Raw genomic sequence first — 18,100 nt, 5'->3', positions numbered from 1 at the left:
ATTTTTCTTTTCCTAACTCATTTCATTTATACTTCAATGGTTTCTAGAACTAAACTGCTAAATCACTTCTCCAGGAGATTCCAAACCAGATATTTATTTGGTCTTTAGGTTAAACAAGTCATTCCCCCAATTCATAAAGGTCAATGAAAATCAAACATCCAATGAAGGATAAAAACAAGCTATTTTATCCATGAAAAACAGGTAGTATTGATTCTGTTATAAGTGAAATTATCTAAAGAAGTGGATCAGTGGAACAGAATGAGTATGAATTACACTACAGTAAATGACTATAATAATCTAGCACATGATCCAAAAGCCAAAAGCCAAAGATCCAGGCTTTTGGAAGAAAAACTGATTATTTGACCAAAACTGCTGGGAAAATTAGAAATTAGTATGGCAGAAACTAGGTATGGACCAACATCTCACACCACACTCTAAAATAGGGTCAAAATGGGTGCATGATTTACACAAAAAGGGTGAAACCATAATCAAATCAGGGTAGCATGGAATGGTTTCTGTCAAATTTATGGAAAAAGGAAGAATTAAGGACCAAAGATGATATAGAGAGCATTACAAAATGTAAAATGAATAATTTTGATTATATAAAACTAAAGAGTTTTGTATAAACAAAACTAATATAGCCAAGATTATGAGGGAAGAAGACAGGGAAAGAATTTTTGAAACAAGTATCACTGACAGAGACCTAATTTCTTAAATATCTGAGTCAAATTTATAAAAATACAAGTCATTCCCCAGTTGATAAATAGTCAAAGGATCTGAACAGGCAGTTTTCAGACCAAGAAATCAAAGCTATCTATAATCATATGAAAAAATGCTCCAGATCACTACTGATCAGAGATGTGCCAATTAAAGTGAGTTATCACCTCATATCTATCAGAGGGGCAAATATAACAAAGGAAAATACTGGATGTTTATGGGGATGTGGGAAAACTGGGATGCTGATGCACTGTTGGTAGAGTTGTGAAAAGATCCAACCATTCTGGAGAGCAATTTGGAACTGTGCCCAAGGAGCTATGGAACTGTGCATACCCTTTGATCCAGCAATACCACTGCTGGGTTTATAGCCCAAAGACATTCCAAAAGAGTTAAAGACCTATTTGCGCAAAACATATTTATGGCAGCTCTTTTTTGTGGTGGCTAGGAGTTGGAGATACGGGGAGTGCCCACCAATTGGGGAACAGATGAACAAGCTGTGGTATATAATGGTGATGGAATATTACTGTGCTATAAGGAATGACAAGCAGGATGACTTCAGAAAGGCCTGGAAAGACTTCATACGTATGAACTGATGTATAGTGAAGTGATCAGAACTAAGAGAACATCATGCACAGAGACAGCAATATTGTTAAATGAAGAAATGTGAATGACTTGGCTATTCTCAACAATACAGTGATCCAAGACATTAGCTCAACGGGCTAATAATTAGATGAAGTATACTATCCACTTCCAAAGAAAGAATTGATAATGATTGAATGTAGACTTAAGAATGCTATTTTTCACTTTCTTTTTTCTTTTATTCAAATTTTCTTGTACAAAATTACTAATGTGGCAATGTTTTACATGGTTGTATATGTATAACCACCTATATGCTTACCACCTCAGGGAGGGGGGAGAGAAGGAGGGATAAAATTTGGAATTCAAAACTTTAAATAAAAGGAGAAAAAAAGTGAGATTATCCCTTCAATTATCTTTATTATAATTTTGTGAATTATTATAATTTTGTGAATGATGTTTAAACACAAATCCTATTTGGCTTTGAAAGCCCTTCATAACCTGGCCTCTCCCTACATTTCCAGTTTTCTTATACCTTACTTCATCTATGTACTCTGAAATTCAGTGACACTGGGTTCTTTGTTGTATGTCACACAAAACATTCCATCATACAACTCTGGGAATTTTCACTTGATGTTCCCCACTCCTGGACCTGTCTCACTCCTTATTCTCCACTTCCTTGATTTCTTAAAGTCTTACTTAAATTCCCACCTTCTGCAAGAAACCTTTCTCACTCCTCCTTAATGTTAGTGCCTTTCCTCTGAGATTATATTCAATTTACCTAGTGTACATCTTGTTTCCACACTGCTTACAAGTTATCTCTGCAGGGGCAGCTAGGTGGCCCTGGATTCAGGAGGACCTGAGTTCAAATCCGGCATCAAACATTTGACACTACCTGTGTGACTCTGGGCAGTCACTTAACCCTCACTGCCCCGCAAAAACAAAAACAAAACAACCAAGTTATCTCCCCTACTAGAATATGAGCTCCTTTGAAAGAAGGAGTGATTTTATGCATTTGTATCCATAGCACTCAGCACCGAGCCTGGCACACAGACAAGAAATGCTTGTTGAATTGAAATATTACAAAAAACAACACTACTTTTATCCATATCTAAGAAACTTATTTCCTTTTACAAAATTTAATTCTATTTACTTATTCCCTAGAAAATTTCAGATTTTGTATGGAAATTATTTCAAAGATAGGTAGTACAGTGGATAAAGCAATAAATGTGGAGGCAAAGACTTGGGTTCAAATACAGTCTCAGCAAGCTATTTACCCACTGCCTGCCTCAGTTTCCTCATCTGAAAAATGGGGGAAATTATAGCACCTACCTCTCAGGAAGTAGTGAAGATAAAGTAAGAGTATTTGTAAAATGTTACAAATTGGAGGCATCTAGGTGGCAGAGTGGATAAAGCACTGGCCCTGGATTCAGGAGGATCTGAGTTCAAATCTGGCCTCAGAAACTTGACACTTACTAGCTGTGTGACTTTGGGCAAGTCACAACTCTCATTGCCCCACCAAAAAAAAGGTCTGCAAATTAAATACTATATTAATGCTTCCTATCATTCATCATCATCATCATCATCATCATCATTCACTCTTACAAAAGAAGTCAATCGTTTTCACTCTTTTTTTTTTCCTCTCATGGATTCTTCTTTCATAACATGACTAATGTGGAAATTTGTTTAATATGATTGTACATATATAACTTATATCAGATTGCTTGCTGTCTTGAGAAGGGGAAAAGGGAGGGAGGGCAAGAAATTTGAAATTAAAAATCTTATAAAAATGAATGTTGAAAACCATCTTTACATTCAATGAAAAAAATACTATTGTTTAAAAAAAAGAAGTCAATCATTTACCACAAAGAAATAAATAAGAAGTCTGAAGCTTGTCCATGGAAAAAAGGTAAGGGGAGGCACAGTGCAATGTTAATCAGGATCAAATAACTAAATGAAACTATTTTGGTTTTATACATAGCAAAATGTTTTAAAAGAAATGAAGCTGGGGCAGCTAGGTGGTGCAGTGGATAAAGTACTGGCCCTGGATTCAGGAGGACCTGAGTTCAAATCTAGCCTCAAATACCTGACACTAGCTGTGTGACCCCCAGGCAAGTCAGTTAACCCTCATTGCCCTGCAAAAAAGATAAAAAAGAAATAAAAAAATAAAAGAAATTAAGCTTGCAAATATAAAGTCATGATGAAAAGGGTTATCAAAAAATATAACCATAGTGTGTGTGTGTATATCTATAAATATATACACTTTATATTTATTAATAGAATATATATTCTATATGTAAATATATCATTTATCTATATAGTGTGTTTATTTATAATTTTTATTTATGAAATAAAACATGAAAAACCTTTATATAAAACAAAATTACGCAGAAAGCCAGAGAATAAAAAGAAATTGTGCCCTGCAGAATCTAACATTATGATTTAATCAAAAAGAATAGGAACTGGGGGCAGCTAGGTGGTGCAGTGGATAGAGCACCCACCCTGGATTCAGGAGGACCTGAGTTCAAATCTGACTTCAGACACTTGACACTTACTAGCTGTGTGACCCTGGGCAAGTCACTTAACCCCAATTACCTATTAAAAAAAAAAAAAGACTAGGAACTCTATTTGTAATTTCATTGATATTGGGAATTCCAGACTGAGGAAACTCCCTCTCCTAATGCAGTATGAGTCAAAGGTGGGACTTGAAGCTAAGTTTTCCTGACTCCCAAGGTTATCCAATACATCATACCATCTTACTACTTTAAATCATTACATTTTTTTAAGGTAAAGAATATTTTTAGTAGAGTATATCATCTATGATTCTGTTTCCATATGACAATTCAATATTTTGAAGTTTATCATTTTTCAGACTGCTAGGTAGCTCAGTGGATAAAGGGCTGGACCTAGAGTTAAGAAGATTTTGAGTTCAAATCTTGCCTCAGACACTCACTACCTGTATGACTCTGGGCAAGTCACTTAGCCTATTTTGCCTTAATCCACTGGAGAAGGAAATGGCAAACCATTCCAGTATCTTTGCCAAGAAAAACCCATGGACAATGTTGTCCATGGGGTCATGAAAAGTTGGAATTAATGGTTTGAACATTTAAGTACAATAATGAAGAGTCGGAGACTTCATAACAACTGAATGTTGTTACATACAAGGAAGTTTAAAGTTTATCTTTAGTTTGCTGTTCAAAAATAGTAACCACTTTGGAAAACCACTGGAAAAACATCCAATAATAATTGGGATTGTAGGCAAAAAACCGCTTCCTTCAAAATAGTTCTAACACCGAAAGAGAAAAAGCAAAGAGTATACTGTTTTTGAACATAGCTAACTAAATCTTGAGAAAAAATTTTCTCATATGTGTGTGTGTGTGTATGTATGTATATCAATCATCCCTTTTTTGAAACTCAATTTTTTTAGTCTTTTAAAAATGTCATTTGTGAGCAAGAAATGCTTAGATACACTTCTCTAATATTACTAGGTAAATAGCAATAGAGGAAAAGGCAATTCAAGACAAACATAAATCACTTACTACTGTTTCTTTGGCAGGAGGGGACTTGTTCTGCTGGCTAGGAATTAACACAAATGTGAGTGTGCCATGCATATCAGACTGTAAAGAAACAAAAACGAAGTTAAGACATCAAAGCATACAAAGTTTTCTTATGAAACAAACCTATTCAATAATCATATCATCAACATGTATGAGCATGTTACTCATATACCATAACAAGTTCTGTAAAGAATTAGAAACACAGATTCCTTGCCTACAGTTTTCAATTAAAAGAAATTAATCTTATCTGCTCAGCAAATATGACAGAGGAATACCTGCCTGCCCTCCCCTCCCTGCAATCTACATAACAGTCTGAAACTGAATTTAATGATAGGCTGTTCTAAAATATCTACATCATTACTCCTCTATTAATGTAGTGGTATTTAGATACAGTAACAATTAAGAATAGCACTATTACTGTTTTCAGACACAAATGAAAAATAGCTAGGAGAGAAGAGGACTGATGACTGACCCTTCAATTTCACTAGTAGAGAACTTTAAGGTGAGGAATCTTCCCTATACTACCAATGTAAGTCAGCAAATCTCTAACTTAAAGCACTAAGAACTTGAGTGACTTGTTTTGGGTTACAAAGCTTGACATAATGTCAGAGGTCAGTCAGACCCAGGTCTTCGCTTTAAGGCTAGCCTTTCTATACACTATGCCTCACAGGCAAAAGATTTTTTAAAATATCTAGTCATAAAATAAAGCAGTATTGGCAGGCTACATGCCTCTAACAATAAAGTCATATTTACAATATAAAGTCTAAGAGTGCTTAGTATTCTCTATAACATCAAAATTATTAATTTAATTTTGGATCCTCCTAACAAATACAAAGATAAGTGAATCCTTTAAATCTGTGGGAATCCTTTAAATAAATCAACTTACCAACAAATCAAAAACCTCATTGACATCTTTCCCCCTAATTTCAATGCCATTAATCTCCAGAACTTCATCTCCTTCATGTAATAGTCCACTTTTTTCTGCAGCTCCTCCTTTTACTATCCGACTAATGATGACAGAATCCATTTCATTACGAACTGTAGCACCCTATGTAATCCCAAAATATAACTTGTATGAATCCAGTAATCTGTTAAAATATCCAGTTTTAAATTCCTTTTTCATCTCTACAGTTTTGTAATTCTATGAATCTATTTACTCCAAAAAAACAGGACAGGTAGTTCAAAAATAGAAATCAGATTAAAGTTCACTTGAAATAAACTATTAAAAGCACTAAAAGAGCTAAGTGTGAGAGATGACAAAATATTGTTTATGAAATCAAATATTCATTCAAAAAAACTGATTGTTAAATAGGTTTTTTAAGTTTGGAAAAACAAAATACATTTTTAAAATAAGTAAAGATGAAAAGGAAAATTATTTGTTTGGAACTCATTCTATAATGTAAATTTTATTTTCACAATTAAGTCTAGATTCAAGGAAAATTAATGAATTAAGTATAAAAAATACAAAATCATTCCTGAATTTACAAACTGGAAGAATATTAGAAGAATAATACATCTTTAAGTGACTACAAACTTAAAAGATAAAGATGTTGGCAGCCATCTATTACATCCAATGAAGATAAATGAACAATCACAGAACAGAAAATTAAAATAGTGTATAAAATATTTAACTTCTGGGTGCCATAGCTTTAAGCAGAAAAAAAAATAATTATATCATATAAACCAAGCCAAAAGTTTTGAAATTATTTCATTTTAAAATAATGGTATTTAATCTTTCCCATTTTCATTTCTGTAGGTGGAAAAAGAAAAGAGATAGACTGAGGTTAGCTCACTTTGTGGCAGACATCTCAGCCTGTCTCAAACAAATAAAGATGAGACACTCAAAGAAATATAATAAAACAGAATCACAAAATGTTACATAGTACATTAAGAACATCTCTCAAAAAAAACTAAACACAGAAATGACTGCTTTATTAAGTTCATTAAATTTCTCTGAAAAATGTCAAAAACATGCTGTTTTAAAGAAATATTTTAGCTAGGAAAGAAACAAAAAGCTACCTATCTATCCCTTTCCTTGTTCATCAATTACATTATCAAGTCATACCTGTTATTATATCTTCAGTTATTTTTTTTTACTTTGAGAGACTGACCCATACATACACATATATATGACACTTAGAAAAGACTATCATCAAAATATTAGGGGGGGGAGATTACAAAAATAAACATAGAGCAGTATTATGGTAATATAATTAAAATGATCAAGAAGAAAAAACTGCAAGCCAAAGGGCTCTACTAGTCACCACAGTATCATAAATTTAGCACAGAAAGGGACCTTAAAAACCATCTAGTCCAATTTCCTTATTTTATAGGGGAGAAAACAGTGACATCAGAAGTGTCACACAAGTACTAAGAGCTAAAGGCAGGGCATGAACCTGGGATAATCAAAAAAGTGTCCAATGGGATCAGAACTGTAAACCTCAGACTACTTCTTTCCCCAGTGAAGCATGCTTGAAATTAAACCTACACATGCAGCGGAACAGGAAGGGAAGACTTACCAATGGAATATCTCGAGCCTTTTCAATACGAACAATTTTTACAGTCTCCCCTCCATAATGGCCAATGCTCTCATAAACTCTCTCATCTGTACTGGACTCTGGCTGCATTTCCTGCTCAGCAACCTTATCATGGGCCAATAAGAGTGCCTATGGGGTTTTGAGAAAGAATTATTTATTTCTACACATTATTTTTCAAACAATGTTATACATAAATGCCAAAGCTGTTAGGTCTCTTACAAAATTATTAAAGTGATGTGTTCTGGTCAATAGTTTCTGATTCTTTTCTCTAAATCTTTCATATCCAATACTTCAACTTAAATGTTTGCAATCATATATTTGTATTATATCTTGAAGTGTTTCACCCATGCAAAGTACTAGTATACTGAAGTCTCATGTGTCCAATTAAAAAGGGGCAGCTAGGTGGCACAGTGGATAGAGCACCAGCCCCAGAGTCAGGAGGACCTGAGTTCAAATCCAGCCTCAGACACTTAACACTCACTAGCAGTGTGACCCTGGGCAAGTCACTTACCCCCAACTGCTTCACAAAAAAAAAAAAAAGTTCAACTAAAAAGGTTTAACTCCAACCCTATGAATAATTAAGAAATCATAGATAACTAAAAATATAACGCTAAGAAAAATAAAACTAAAGGACTTTAAAATTTCCTTTTTAAAAGGATAAACCTTTACTTAAGAAAACCAATAGCCTCCCCAGCCCTGGTTCCAGGTGGAATAGGACCTCCTCTTTTTCCTGTTTAAACCTGTCACTTTAAAGTTCCCCATGAATAATGATACTGCTGACACTGTTGTTTACAATGGCTCTCAAATGTGCAATCTTTTCCTCCATTTTTGGATGCCTCAAAGGTCAGAATGAGATGGGAGTGTTAAAAGCCAAAAAGACACCGAGGGATGAGATGCAGACAAAGTGGTACTCTAAGTATTAAGTATAACCAATGAACATGGTACTGTCACCAATTGGGATGACATGGAGATTTGAAAACAGATTTTTCACAACGAGCTCCACATGGCCCCTGAAGAACATCCTGTGTCCTCTGGATCCCAAAGGCAACTGAGAAAGTGATGGCATAAATCATGTTTGAAATGATCAGCACCCCAGCCATTTATATTGCCATCCATACTGTGATCTCTCTTCATGCTTCTAGCACTGTCACTAGTGGTGTAATTAACTCTGGTGATAACATGACCTACACTGTGCCTATGAAGGTCATGATCTTCTCCATGCTATCCTCCATCTGTATCTGGCTGGTTATAACCTAACCAACTACTTCATGAAAAGCCTAAACAACAAAAGCTACATGTTCACTAGCTGAGAAGGAAATTGTATGACATCCATGAGAGGCTGTGTTATATTGCCCCTAGAGAATTAATCACATCTAGCTATCTCTAGCTATCACCATTGGCAATGAGAAACCCTCTTCCAATATAATTCTTTAGGCATGGAATCCTATATATAAATACATGATATTACCTTCAACCCAATCATGAAGTATGATGTTATGATCTAATGATCTGTAATGATAACGGGCCCACCTATGTTGGCACATGGAGATCCATGTCCAAGTGGAAAATTACAATGCCCGTCAGAAGAAACTGTGAAACCTGGTTATCAAGGATGAGAAAACGGTCATGGTGGCCCTGCAGCCACCCCCAGATGGAGTTGACTTCTGCCAAAATCCCTGTGGAGCCCCTGACACAAGATGAACTGGCTTTCCAGCTCCATGGACAAAGACTCTGTACAGATGAAAATTTTTCTAGCATAGATGTCACTGAGCAATCACTCATCATCACTACAACCACGCCAGAAGACTATGCCACACAGCATTCCCCTTCCTTGAAGCCCTATCCTAGCCCTACCACAACCAACAAAGGGTATTGCTTAGGGAGAAAAAAAAAAAAAAGCAATACCACACCACATAAATACGCTTTGAGACCCACCATGTAACACAGGCATGGGTGACAGGATACATGAAAGGATTACAGCACTAGCCGCCAGCACAAAGAAAATCAACATAACCACCCCACTTGAGCTCAAGAACTCTGGACTGGAGGTTCCATTTTCTAGAAAATATGAATCAGAAATATGGGTCCTGCATTGTACACAGCAAGTACTTCTAAATGGATTTTTACTCACCAAAAAAACAAAAACAAAAACAAAAACAAAAGAAAATAGTGTGTTCCCTGAAATACTAGCTAATCAAATGGATTTTTATTGTTGTTGATTACTTGGGTTTTTTGTTTGTTTGGTTGGTTTTTTGTGAGGCAATTGGAGTTAAGTGACTTGCTCAGGGTCATGCAGCTACTAAGTGTCAAGTGTCTGAGGCCGGATTTGAACTCAGGTCCTCCTGAATCCAGGGCCAGTACTCTTATCCACTGCACCACCAGCTGCCCCAATTACTTGTTTTTACCAAAGGGTAAACATAATTGCCCCCAAATAAGATGAGCTTGGAATGCCTCTGTTTTCTTTTTGATCCCTAACTCAGGTTTTAAAAACTAGAATGATGAAGTTCAGGAGTAGTCCATGTAGACTGGAGGGAAATATCTCCAAAGTTCTCCAGTGTATCTTCAGGATCCTGATTGTATATTTGAATTTTTTAAACAAGTTACTGCAGATATTGTATTATTTGCCTCTCTCTGCCTTCTTTTGGAAGGTGAAGGTCATAATAGTATTATATGTATTGTTAAGGGCTAAAATTCTAGCTAAACTGTCTAAAATATCTAATGAGTGGTTGCCAATAAATTATAAGCTTTAGCAAGAGTTAGACTTTTAAGCATTTATTAAGGAGAATAAGAATTTGATAAAGAGAGAGAGAAAGGCCTAGATTTCTATCTATTAAAGGGAGAGCGCATTTCTAGCTCCACTCTCCACCAGAGTCTCAGGAAAGAGCCCGAGAGCGAGCGCCAGTCTCTTCCTTCCTCCTCCCACTAGCCTGCGTCACTTCCTGACACCAAAGAAAAGACTCCTGGTCTTGCCCTCAAAGACCTTCGCTTCATGGGCAGAACTCTTCTACAGTAAGTCTCCAGCAGGTGGCGTTATTCCAATCGTTACAGTTTGTGGGTTTAAAATATATATAAATCCTTTAAAAAATATTTTTATTCTCTGTCTTAATATGTGGGGTTTTTGTTTGTGTAATTAGAACCATGCTGGCATGCTTCTTTCTCTACCTGACCACTACCTACCCCTCCTGCCAACATAGATCTGATCTAAGGCTTTTTACAATCCACCTGGGAATTCAATGAGATTCATTCATATGTGTGGATGACATGAGGAGCTCTGAAGGTACACTGGCTTAAAACAAATTCAAATAAAGGTTTGTACATTAAAGAAAAGGTAATTGGGTAATTTTCATTTCAAAAATATGTAAGGCAAGGCATTTATTATACAAAAGCTAAATGGGAGTAAGATATTTTGATTCACCAATACAACGTCAATTTGTCTAGTTCCTACCTGAATATGAGGAGCATTTAGCAAAGCATTTAACTCTTGTCCTTCCTTCTGAGGGTTTGGTTTCAAAACTGCTTGTACCTATAAAAGAAAAAGAAAACTATTCAATTTTTCTAGATTATGGTACATACCTATCAAAACAATACTTATATAAGCTAGTGACAGAAGGTAGCAAATGTAAAATTGTCCTACTACTACGAAAGATCAAGGAAAGGTAGAAAGCAAAAACAAGCCTCATATTGAGGTTTTAACCTCATGATTGTGGCAAAATCTGTGCTACTTTAACAGCAACATTACATAGAAAATATAATAGATCACAAGACATATATTCCTGAATCAAATACTTCTAGTGTAAACTCTGATTACCAGTCATCTTGGTTTTCCAATCTGGAAAATCATGGGATAGGGATGAGAATTTCAAGAAGCTTTCTAGTTCTAAAATTCTATGATTCTAAAATATGCCACCTACATAGTGTGGCAGAGCCAAGGGGGCTAGATTTGAGTTCAGAGGACTCAGGTTTGAATCCAGCCCTTCTAGATAACAGGAACTTCTTTGCACTTATTTCCTCATCTATAAAACAGGGGAGGGTTGAACCCCCCTTATGTTCTCCTAAGGTGCATTCCAATTCTAAAGCTATGACTTGACAGTGATCTTAGGACAGGCTGAGATAAATATAGATGCTAAAATAGACATTAAATGATCAGGAATAAATGTGAGAAGATGTTTTTCTTGTATTTTAAAGGTTTGGGGGCATTTTATCTCTGTAATACCTAATATTAATATTAACAAGATTATTACAGACTTGTAAGGTAGGTTTTACTGAAGATTAAACAAATGGCAATGAAATTTCTTATAAACAGCATAGGAAATTTAACCTTTTAAAAAATAACTACATTCAATTAATGGAAGCCTTTATTACTATTACTAATATATAATTGGATTGATGTTACACATCTGAAAATGACGGTCCCAGAAGGAAAATAAGGCTGTTAAAATGTCAAAAAGGCATACAGAATACGTACCTCCTGTGCGAGGTCTTGTGCATTGGAGATAAGAGGAAATGGAGGGCTGGCTTTATTCATATGCACTGTAACAGCATTGTGTATCTTAAATGCATTCTGGAAATCAGTATTCTGTACAAGTTGTAAAAGCAGAGCAATGTCATCCTGGCTCTGGGAATCTACCAAAGTATGCTGAATATGCTTGAGTGAAGAAAACAGGTCTTCCACTTCTGGCCAGGGGAGGAAAAGTTGTTCAGTATTATTTATTTAACTTAATATTTGCAAAGTATGTTCTTTTAAAGTATTCAACTTCAGCAGGCAGAATATTGGGATTAGAAACAGCATGCTAAATTTTTCACTAGAGATTATTGTCACTGAAAATAGAAGGGTTCTAGGAAAGTACATTTTCCAAATAACGGATGCTTACCTTTTCCGCTGCTATCAGTGCTGCCTGGAAACAGTGCCCCACTTTAAGGAGCTAAAAGTCAAGTAAAAGAGAGGCAAGATGAGCAGACAGAGAAAGGTGAGGACCATAGAAAGTTTCTTTAGTGACAAGGAAGATCGAGGTGCACCCTCAGATAAGAAACAGAAATTTTGGTGAGTAGTTCACTAAGTGACTTGTGAAGGTCAGAAGCAAGAAGAACACAAAAGAATAATGTAAAAACAAGAGAATAATGTATACCAATTCAATATTGTACAAAAAAACAATTGTGAAAGATTTGAGAATTCAGATCAAAGAAATAACCAAGGACTGACAATAATCATGTTTTAAACCTCTTGGCAGAGAGGTAATAAGACCAGAATGGGGCCAAATTTCAGATACAGCTAGTGTATGGTTAGGAAGGAATGATGCTGATGCTAAGAGGAATGCTATTAAAAATCCATAGAGGAGTAGAAGGAAGTTCAGAAAACAACACAAAAAACAACAATACTGTATTGGAAATACAGTAGCTAGGTGGCAAAGTGCACAGAGTACTAGAACTGGCATCAGGAAGACTGATCTCTGCCACTTGCTAGATACAAGGCCAGGAGAAAATCATTTAACCTCAATAAAATCAATTTTTATTAAGTCCCTCTATGTGCCAGGCACTCTGCAATACAAAAAGATAGTCCCTGACCTCAAGGAGCTTACAATTTAAAGGGTGGAGACAAACATTCAAACAAAAATTATAAAGCAAACTAGGAAATAATTAACAGAGGGAAGGCACTGGAATTTAGAGGTTTGGAAAGGCTTCTTGTACAAAATGAAGTTCTTATTGGGATTAAAAGGAATCAAGGGCAAGTTGTGGTGTATGAATACAATGGAATACTATTGTGCTATAAGAAACGATGAGCAGGAGGAGTTCAGAGAAACCTGGAGGGTCTTGCGTGGGCTGATGATGAGTGAGATGAGCAGAACCAGAAGAACATTGTACACAGTAACATCAACATTGAGTGTTGATCTACTGTGATGGACTATATTCTTCTCACCAATGCAATGGCACAGAAGAGTTCCAGGGAACTCGTATTGGAAGAGGATCTCCAAATCCAGGGGGGGGAAAAAAAAAAAAAAAGAACTGCGGAGTATAGATGCTAAATGAACCATACTATTTCTTTTGTTTTTGATGCTGTTGTTTTTTTTTCTATTTTGAGGTTTTCCATCATTGCTCTGATTTTTCTTCTCTTATAACATGACATGCAGAAATAGGATTAATGTTATTGTGTGTGTGTGTATGTATATGTGTGTGTATGTATATATATATATATATATATATATAAAAAACCTATATCAGATTACCTGCTGTCTAGGGGAGGGGGGAAGGAGGGGAGGGAGGGAGAAAAATCTGAAATTGGAAAGCTTGTATAAACAAAGGTTGAGAACTATCTTTACATGTAATGGAAAAAAAATAAAATACTTTATTAATTAAAAAAAAAAAAGAATCAAGGGAAGCAGATGGGACAGAGCCAGAGAAAATGCCTGCCTAGACTCAAGTCATGCAAAAGCCAGAAAGTCAAAGAGTATGTGGTGGGAAACAAAGGTAGTAGGTGGCTACCTGATAAAGGGCTTTAAAAGCCAAACAGAGCATTCTGTATTTGAGCCTTAAGGCAACAGGGAGCCACTGCAGTTTACTGAGTAGGGGAATACTGTAGTTGCACCTGCGCTTTAGAAAAAGCACTTTAGGGGAAGCTAGGTAGCACAGTGGATAATCACTGACCCTAGATTCAGGAGGACCTGAGTTCAAATCCAGCCTCAGACACTTGATACTTACTAGCTGTGTCACCCTGGGCAAGTCACTTAACCCTCATTGCCCTGCCCCCCCCCAAAAGGAAAAAGAAAAAGCACTTTAGTGGATAAATGGGAGATGCATTGTAGTGGGTAGAGACTTGAAGCAGGCAGATTAACCAGCAGGCTGTTGCAAAATTGTCCAGGTATGAGGTAAGGAATAGTCGGCATAGAGATGGTGATTAAATCCATGGGATTTGATGGGATCATTAAATAAAGTAGTACTGAGGGAGAAGAGAAGAAGGTCAAGGACAGAATCTAGGAGGATGCCTATGGTCAGAGGGTGTGATATGGAAAAGGATCCAGCAATGAAGACAGAGAAGGACTGGTCAGATAAGAAGAGGTAGAACCAAGAGAAAGTCTTGTCCTGAAAACTTTGAGAGATGGAGGGTATCAAAGTGATCAACAGTATGAAAAGCTAAAGAAAGGACAAGAAGAATGAGGACTGAGAAAAGGCTTTGGTAACTAAAAGATCATTTGTAACTCTGGAGAGGGCAGTTTCTGTGGAAATGCCAGAAGCTGGATTGTAAGGAGTAAAGAAAGACAAGAATAGGAGGAGAGGGGGCAGCTAGGTGATGCAGTGGATAGAGCACTGGCCCTAGAGTCGGGAGTACCTGAGTTCAAATCAGGCCTCAGACACTTAACATTAACTAGCTGTGTGACCCTGGGCAAATCACTTAACCCCAATTGCCTCACTAAAAAAAAAAAAAAAAAGAGGAGAGAAGGTTGAGGCACTTATTGTGGATCAAATGAAGGTTTCTTCAGTTATACGGCTTTAGGAAATGAGCCAGCAGACAGGAAGAGAATGGGGAGAAAGGGGCAATCTGTTGGAGATGGAATGGAATAGGATTGACTGAACAATTAAGAGAGGATGGTTTTGCAAAGGAGTCACCTCATCATGTGAAACAGGGGTAAACATGAGTATGAGGCAAAGATCTCAGATGAGAGGATACAGGGACCTAGAGCTATGAGGGATTTCAGGAGGGATGAAAAGGCTTAAAAGAACTGCTGTGGGGAGTAGCATGGTGAGCTGATATGGAAGGAACAGTAGGACTGCAGTGAAGGTCCATTTGAAGTTGTGTAATATCAATCTGTAGTGAACCTAATCAAAATGGCTGTGTGACTTTTTTCCCTCTTTGTTCAGCAACACATGAACAGAAGCAAAGATGGAGAATGGAGGGAGTGACAGCAGAGTATAATCAGTAATATGATGGGGGGAAGGAGGGGATAGAGAGTCAACAGAGGAGGACAGCGTAGAGTTACAATGGTTTACCAGTGGTTCAAGATGGGGCATAATGAAGGGTAGGTAGGTAGATCACCTGGGGAAGGAGTGTGGGGTCACGGGAATACAGGTCACAGTGAGGATGAAAAGTAGGGTTTTGTAAGGGAAGGCAAAGGCAGAGGGGAAAAGCCAATTGATTATCTTCAGATAGGTGAATTTTGGAATTCTTGAATATGGACCTATAGCATTTGTGGGAGGAGGCAAGATCAGGAGTATGACTATTTTTGTTTGTGGTTGAAGTGGGGTAGAAGAGTAGTTCATGGGGAGAGAATAGGGTGAGGAACTGAGTATTATGGGTATTTGACAGAGTCAATATATATGTTGAAATCTAGAATGAGGGAAAGAGATGGGAAGAAAAGAAAAACCGGGAGCCATGTACTCAAGTCATTGAAGAAGGAAGGAAAGTGACTGGCAGGGAAAGGATAGACAACAGCCACAAGCATTTTGATGGAACTGCATGAACCTCAAAGGAAGATGAGACTTAGTTTCAAATCTCCTGTAGCCTCAGTTTCCCCACCTAAAATCGATAATGATACTACCAACCTCTCAAGATTTCCTATAGAAAGAAATACTAAAGATACAATGGAGAATTTAAAATGATAAGAAGTTGGAAGGTCAAGTAGTACCAGACCAAAAACTATACTACAAAGCAGTAATCATCAAAATATATTATAGTATTTAAAAATAGCAAAACAGACCAATAAAAGAGATCAGATGTGCATGGCTCAGAAGAAACTGAGGCAACTGGGGTTAAGTGACTTGCCCAGGGTCACACAGCTAGTAAGTGACTTAAGTGTCTGAGGCCAGATTTGAACTCAGGTACTCCTGACTCCAGGGACGGTGCTCTATCCACTGTACCACCTAGCTGCCCCCAGTATAATTTTTAAAAACCCAAATGCTCCAATTACTGGAATAGGGTTATAAAAATGATGAGAACAACAGAAATTAGGTTTAGAACAACAATTCACACTATATACCACAATATGCATCAAATGGATACATAACCTAGACATATTGACATATTATGGACAAATTAGAGAAATGGGTGAAATATTTTTCCAACTATGGAAAAGGGAATAGTTCTTGACCAAATAAGGACCAAAATGGGAGAGAGGGGGGGTGAGGAGGGGAGTGATGAACAATTTTGACTACATAATATTGAAAGGCCAATATATAATTAATGAATATTGATTAAAAAATTTTAAACCTTACAATATATTTTATAATATTGTCTAAAGGGATATATAATCTTAATATTAAAGCTCATATTATTTCTTAAAAAATAGAAGAGAAGCATATCACATATCTCTCACAGCTATGAGTAGAAGATATATTCCCCCCCCCCCAAGAACTATGGCAACAAACATTTATTTTTTCCAGTTACATGTAGGGTAGTTTTCAACATTCATTTTCATAAGATTTAGAGTTCCAAATTTTTCTCCCTCCATCTCTCCCTTTCCTCCCCCCTCCACAAGATCACAACCAGGTTATATATGTACAATCCACAAATATTCCTTTTTATCAGTTCTTTCTATGGGGGTGGATAGTAAGCTTCGTCATTAGTCCCTTGGGATTGTAGAAGATATATTCTCAATCAACAAGGGATAGAAGAAATTACAAGAAAAAAAAGATATCTCTTAGTACATGAAACTGAAAAGCTTTTGTACAGACAAAATTATGCAATGGAAAAAATATTTATTATCAAATTTCTTTTAAGGGCTTGGCATCCAAGATATATAAAAACATATATATACATGTATGTATGAACATATAACTACTATGTATTCCTAAACAAATAAGTGGTCAAAGGATATAAAGATTTCTCAAAAGGCATGCAAACTACTCACAACCACATAAAAGAATACTCCAAATCACAATAATGAGAAGTGCAAATTCACCTCACATTCTACAAATTGGCCATGATGACAAAAAAAGGGCAATAGTTAATGTTAGAGGACTTATGGGATGATAGATACACTCCTACAATGTCATTTTGAAAAGCAATTTGGAACTGTGCAAATCAGACACTCCATTACTGGGTTTATTTTCCAAGGAAGTCACTGATAAGAAAGCCCCATATACACCAAAATATTTATAGGAGTACTTATTATAATATCAAAGAACTGGAAACAAAGTAGATGTTTAACAATTCAGGAATGGTTAAATAAACTGTGGTATACGAATGTAATGGAATATAACTGCTGTAAAAAGTATGAAGGTGATGAATACAGTGAAGCTTGGAAAAATCTACATGAATTGATCCTTAGTGAAATAAGCAGTCAAGAAAAGAATAAGATTATACACAACTACAACAACGTAAATAGAAAGAACAATTCAATACTAAAGAAGTTAAAAGTAAATACAACAAAACCAAAGATAAAGCATGACTCCTATTAAAATAAGGATACTACACACACACACACACACACACACACCCCCCAACCAATCCCTTTAGAGAGATGGGATATCAACAGGAATTACACATTGCATATTTTCACACTTTTTCAATGTACTGATCAGTTGTGCTGATTTTTTTTCTCCTCCTTTTTCTTTTTGTGTTTTTAAAAAAATTGTTATATGGGTTAGCTTCTTAGGAGAAGATACTAAGGAAAACTATGATGCTATGAAGAACAAAAATATCAATAAAAACCATTTTAAAAAACTTTTGCAACACTTTCCTCCAGTGTCAAATATCCAAAAAATCTAGGGAATGAATGCAAGAAC

The 18,100-nt window shown here is 36.2% G+C and overlaps 1 protein-coding gene across 3 annotated transcripts in view; it reads right to left on the bottom strand.

Annotated features, from left to right (window-relative positions):
• The window catches only part of PALS1 (protein associated with LIN7 1, MAGUK p55 family member), an 87,166-nt gene that overhangs the window by 15,870 nt on the left and 53,196 nt on the right, over window positions 1-18,100 (bottom strand). For all 3 annotated transcript variants that reach the window (XM_043985902.1, XM_043985904.1, XM_043985903.1), the window contains exons 3-7: window positions 11,853-12,061; window positions 10,833-10,910; window positions 7,370-7,516; window positions 5,737-5,898; window positions 4,833-4,910 (exon numbers count right to left, since the gene is read on the bottom strand). In XM_043985902.1, coding sequence (XP_043841837.1) covers window positions 4,833-4,910; window positions 5,737-5,898; window positions 7,370-7,516; window positions 10,833-10,910; window positions 11,853-12,061 — 674 coding nt within the window. The remainder of the gene's footprint in view (window positions 1-4,832; window positions 4,911-5,736; window positions 5,899-7,369; window positions 7,517-10,832; window positions 10,911-11,852; window positions 12,062-18,100) is intronic.

This window comes from Dromiciops gliroides, chromosome 2, assembly GCF_019393635.1.
Source record: "Dromiciops gliroides isolate mDroGli1 chromosome 2, mDroGli1.pri, whole genome shotgun sequence".
NCBI lineage: Eukaryota > Metazoa > Chordata > Mammalia > Microbiotheria > Microbiotheriidae > Dromiciops > Dromiciops gliroides.
Note: the sequence above shows the minus strand (reverse complement) of the source record. Positions and strands in the feature narration are given on the sequence as shown.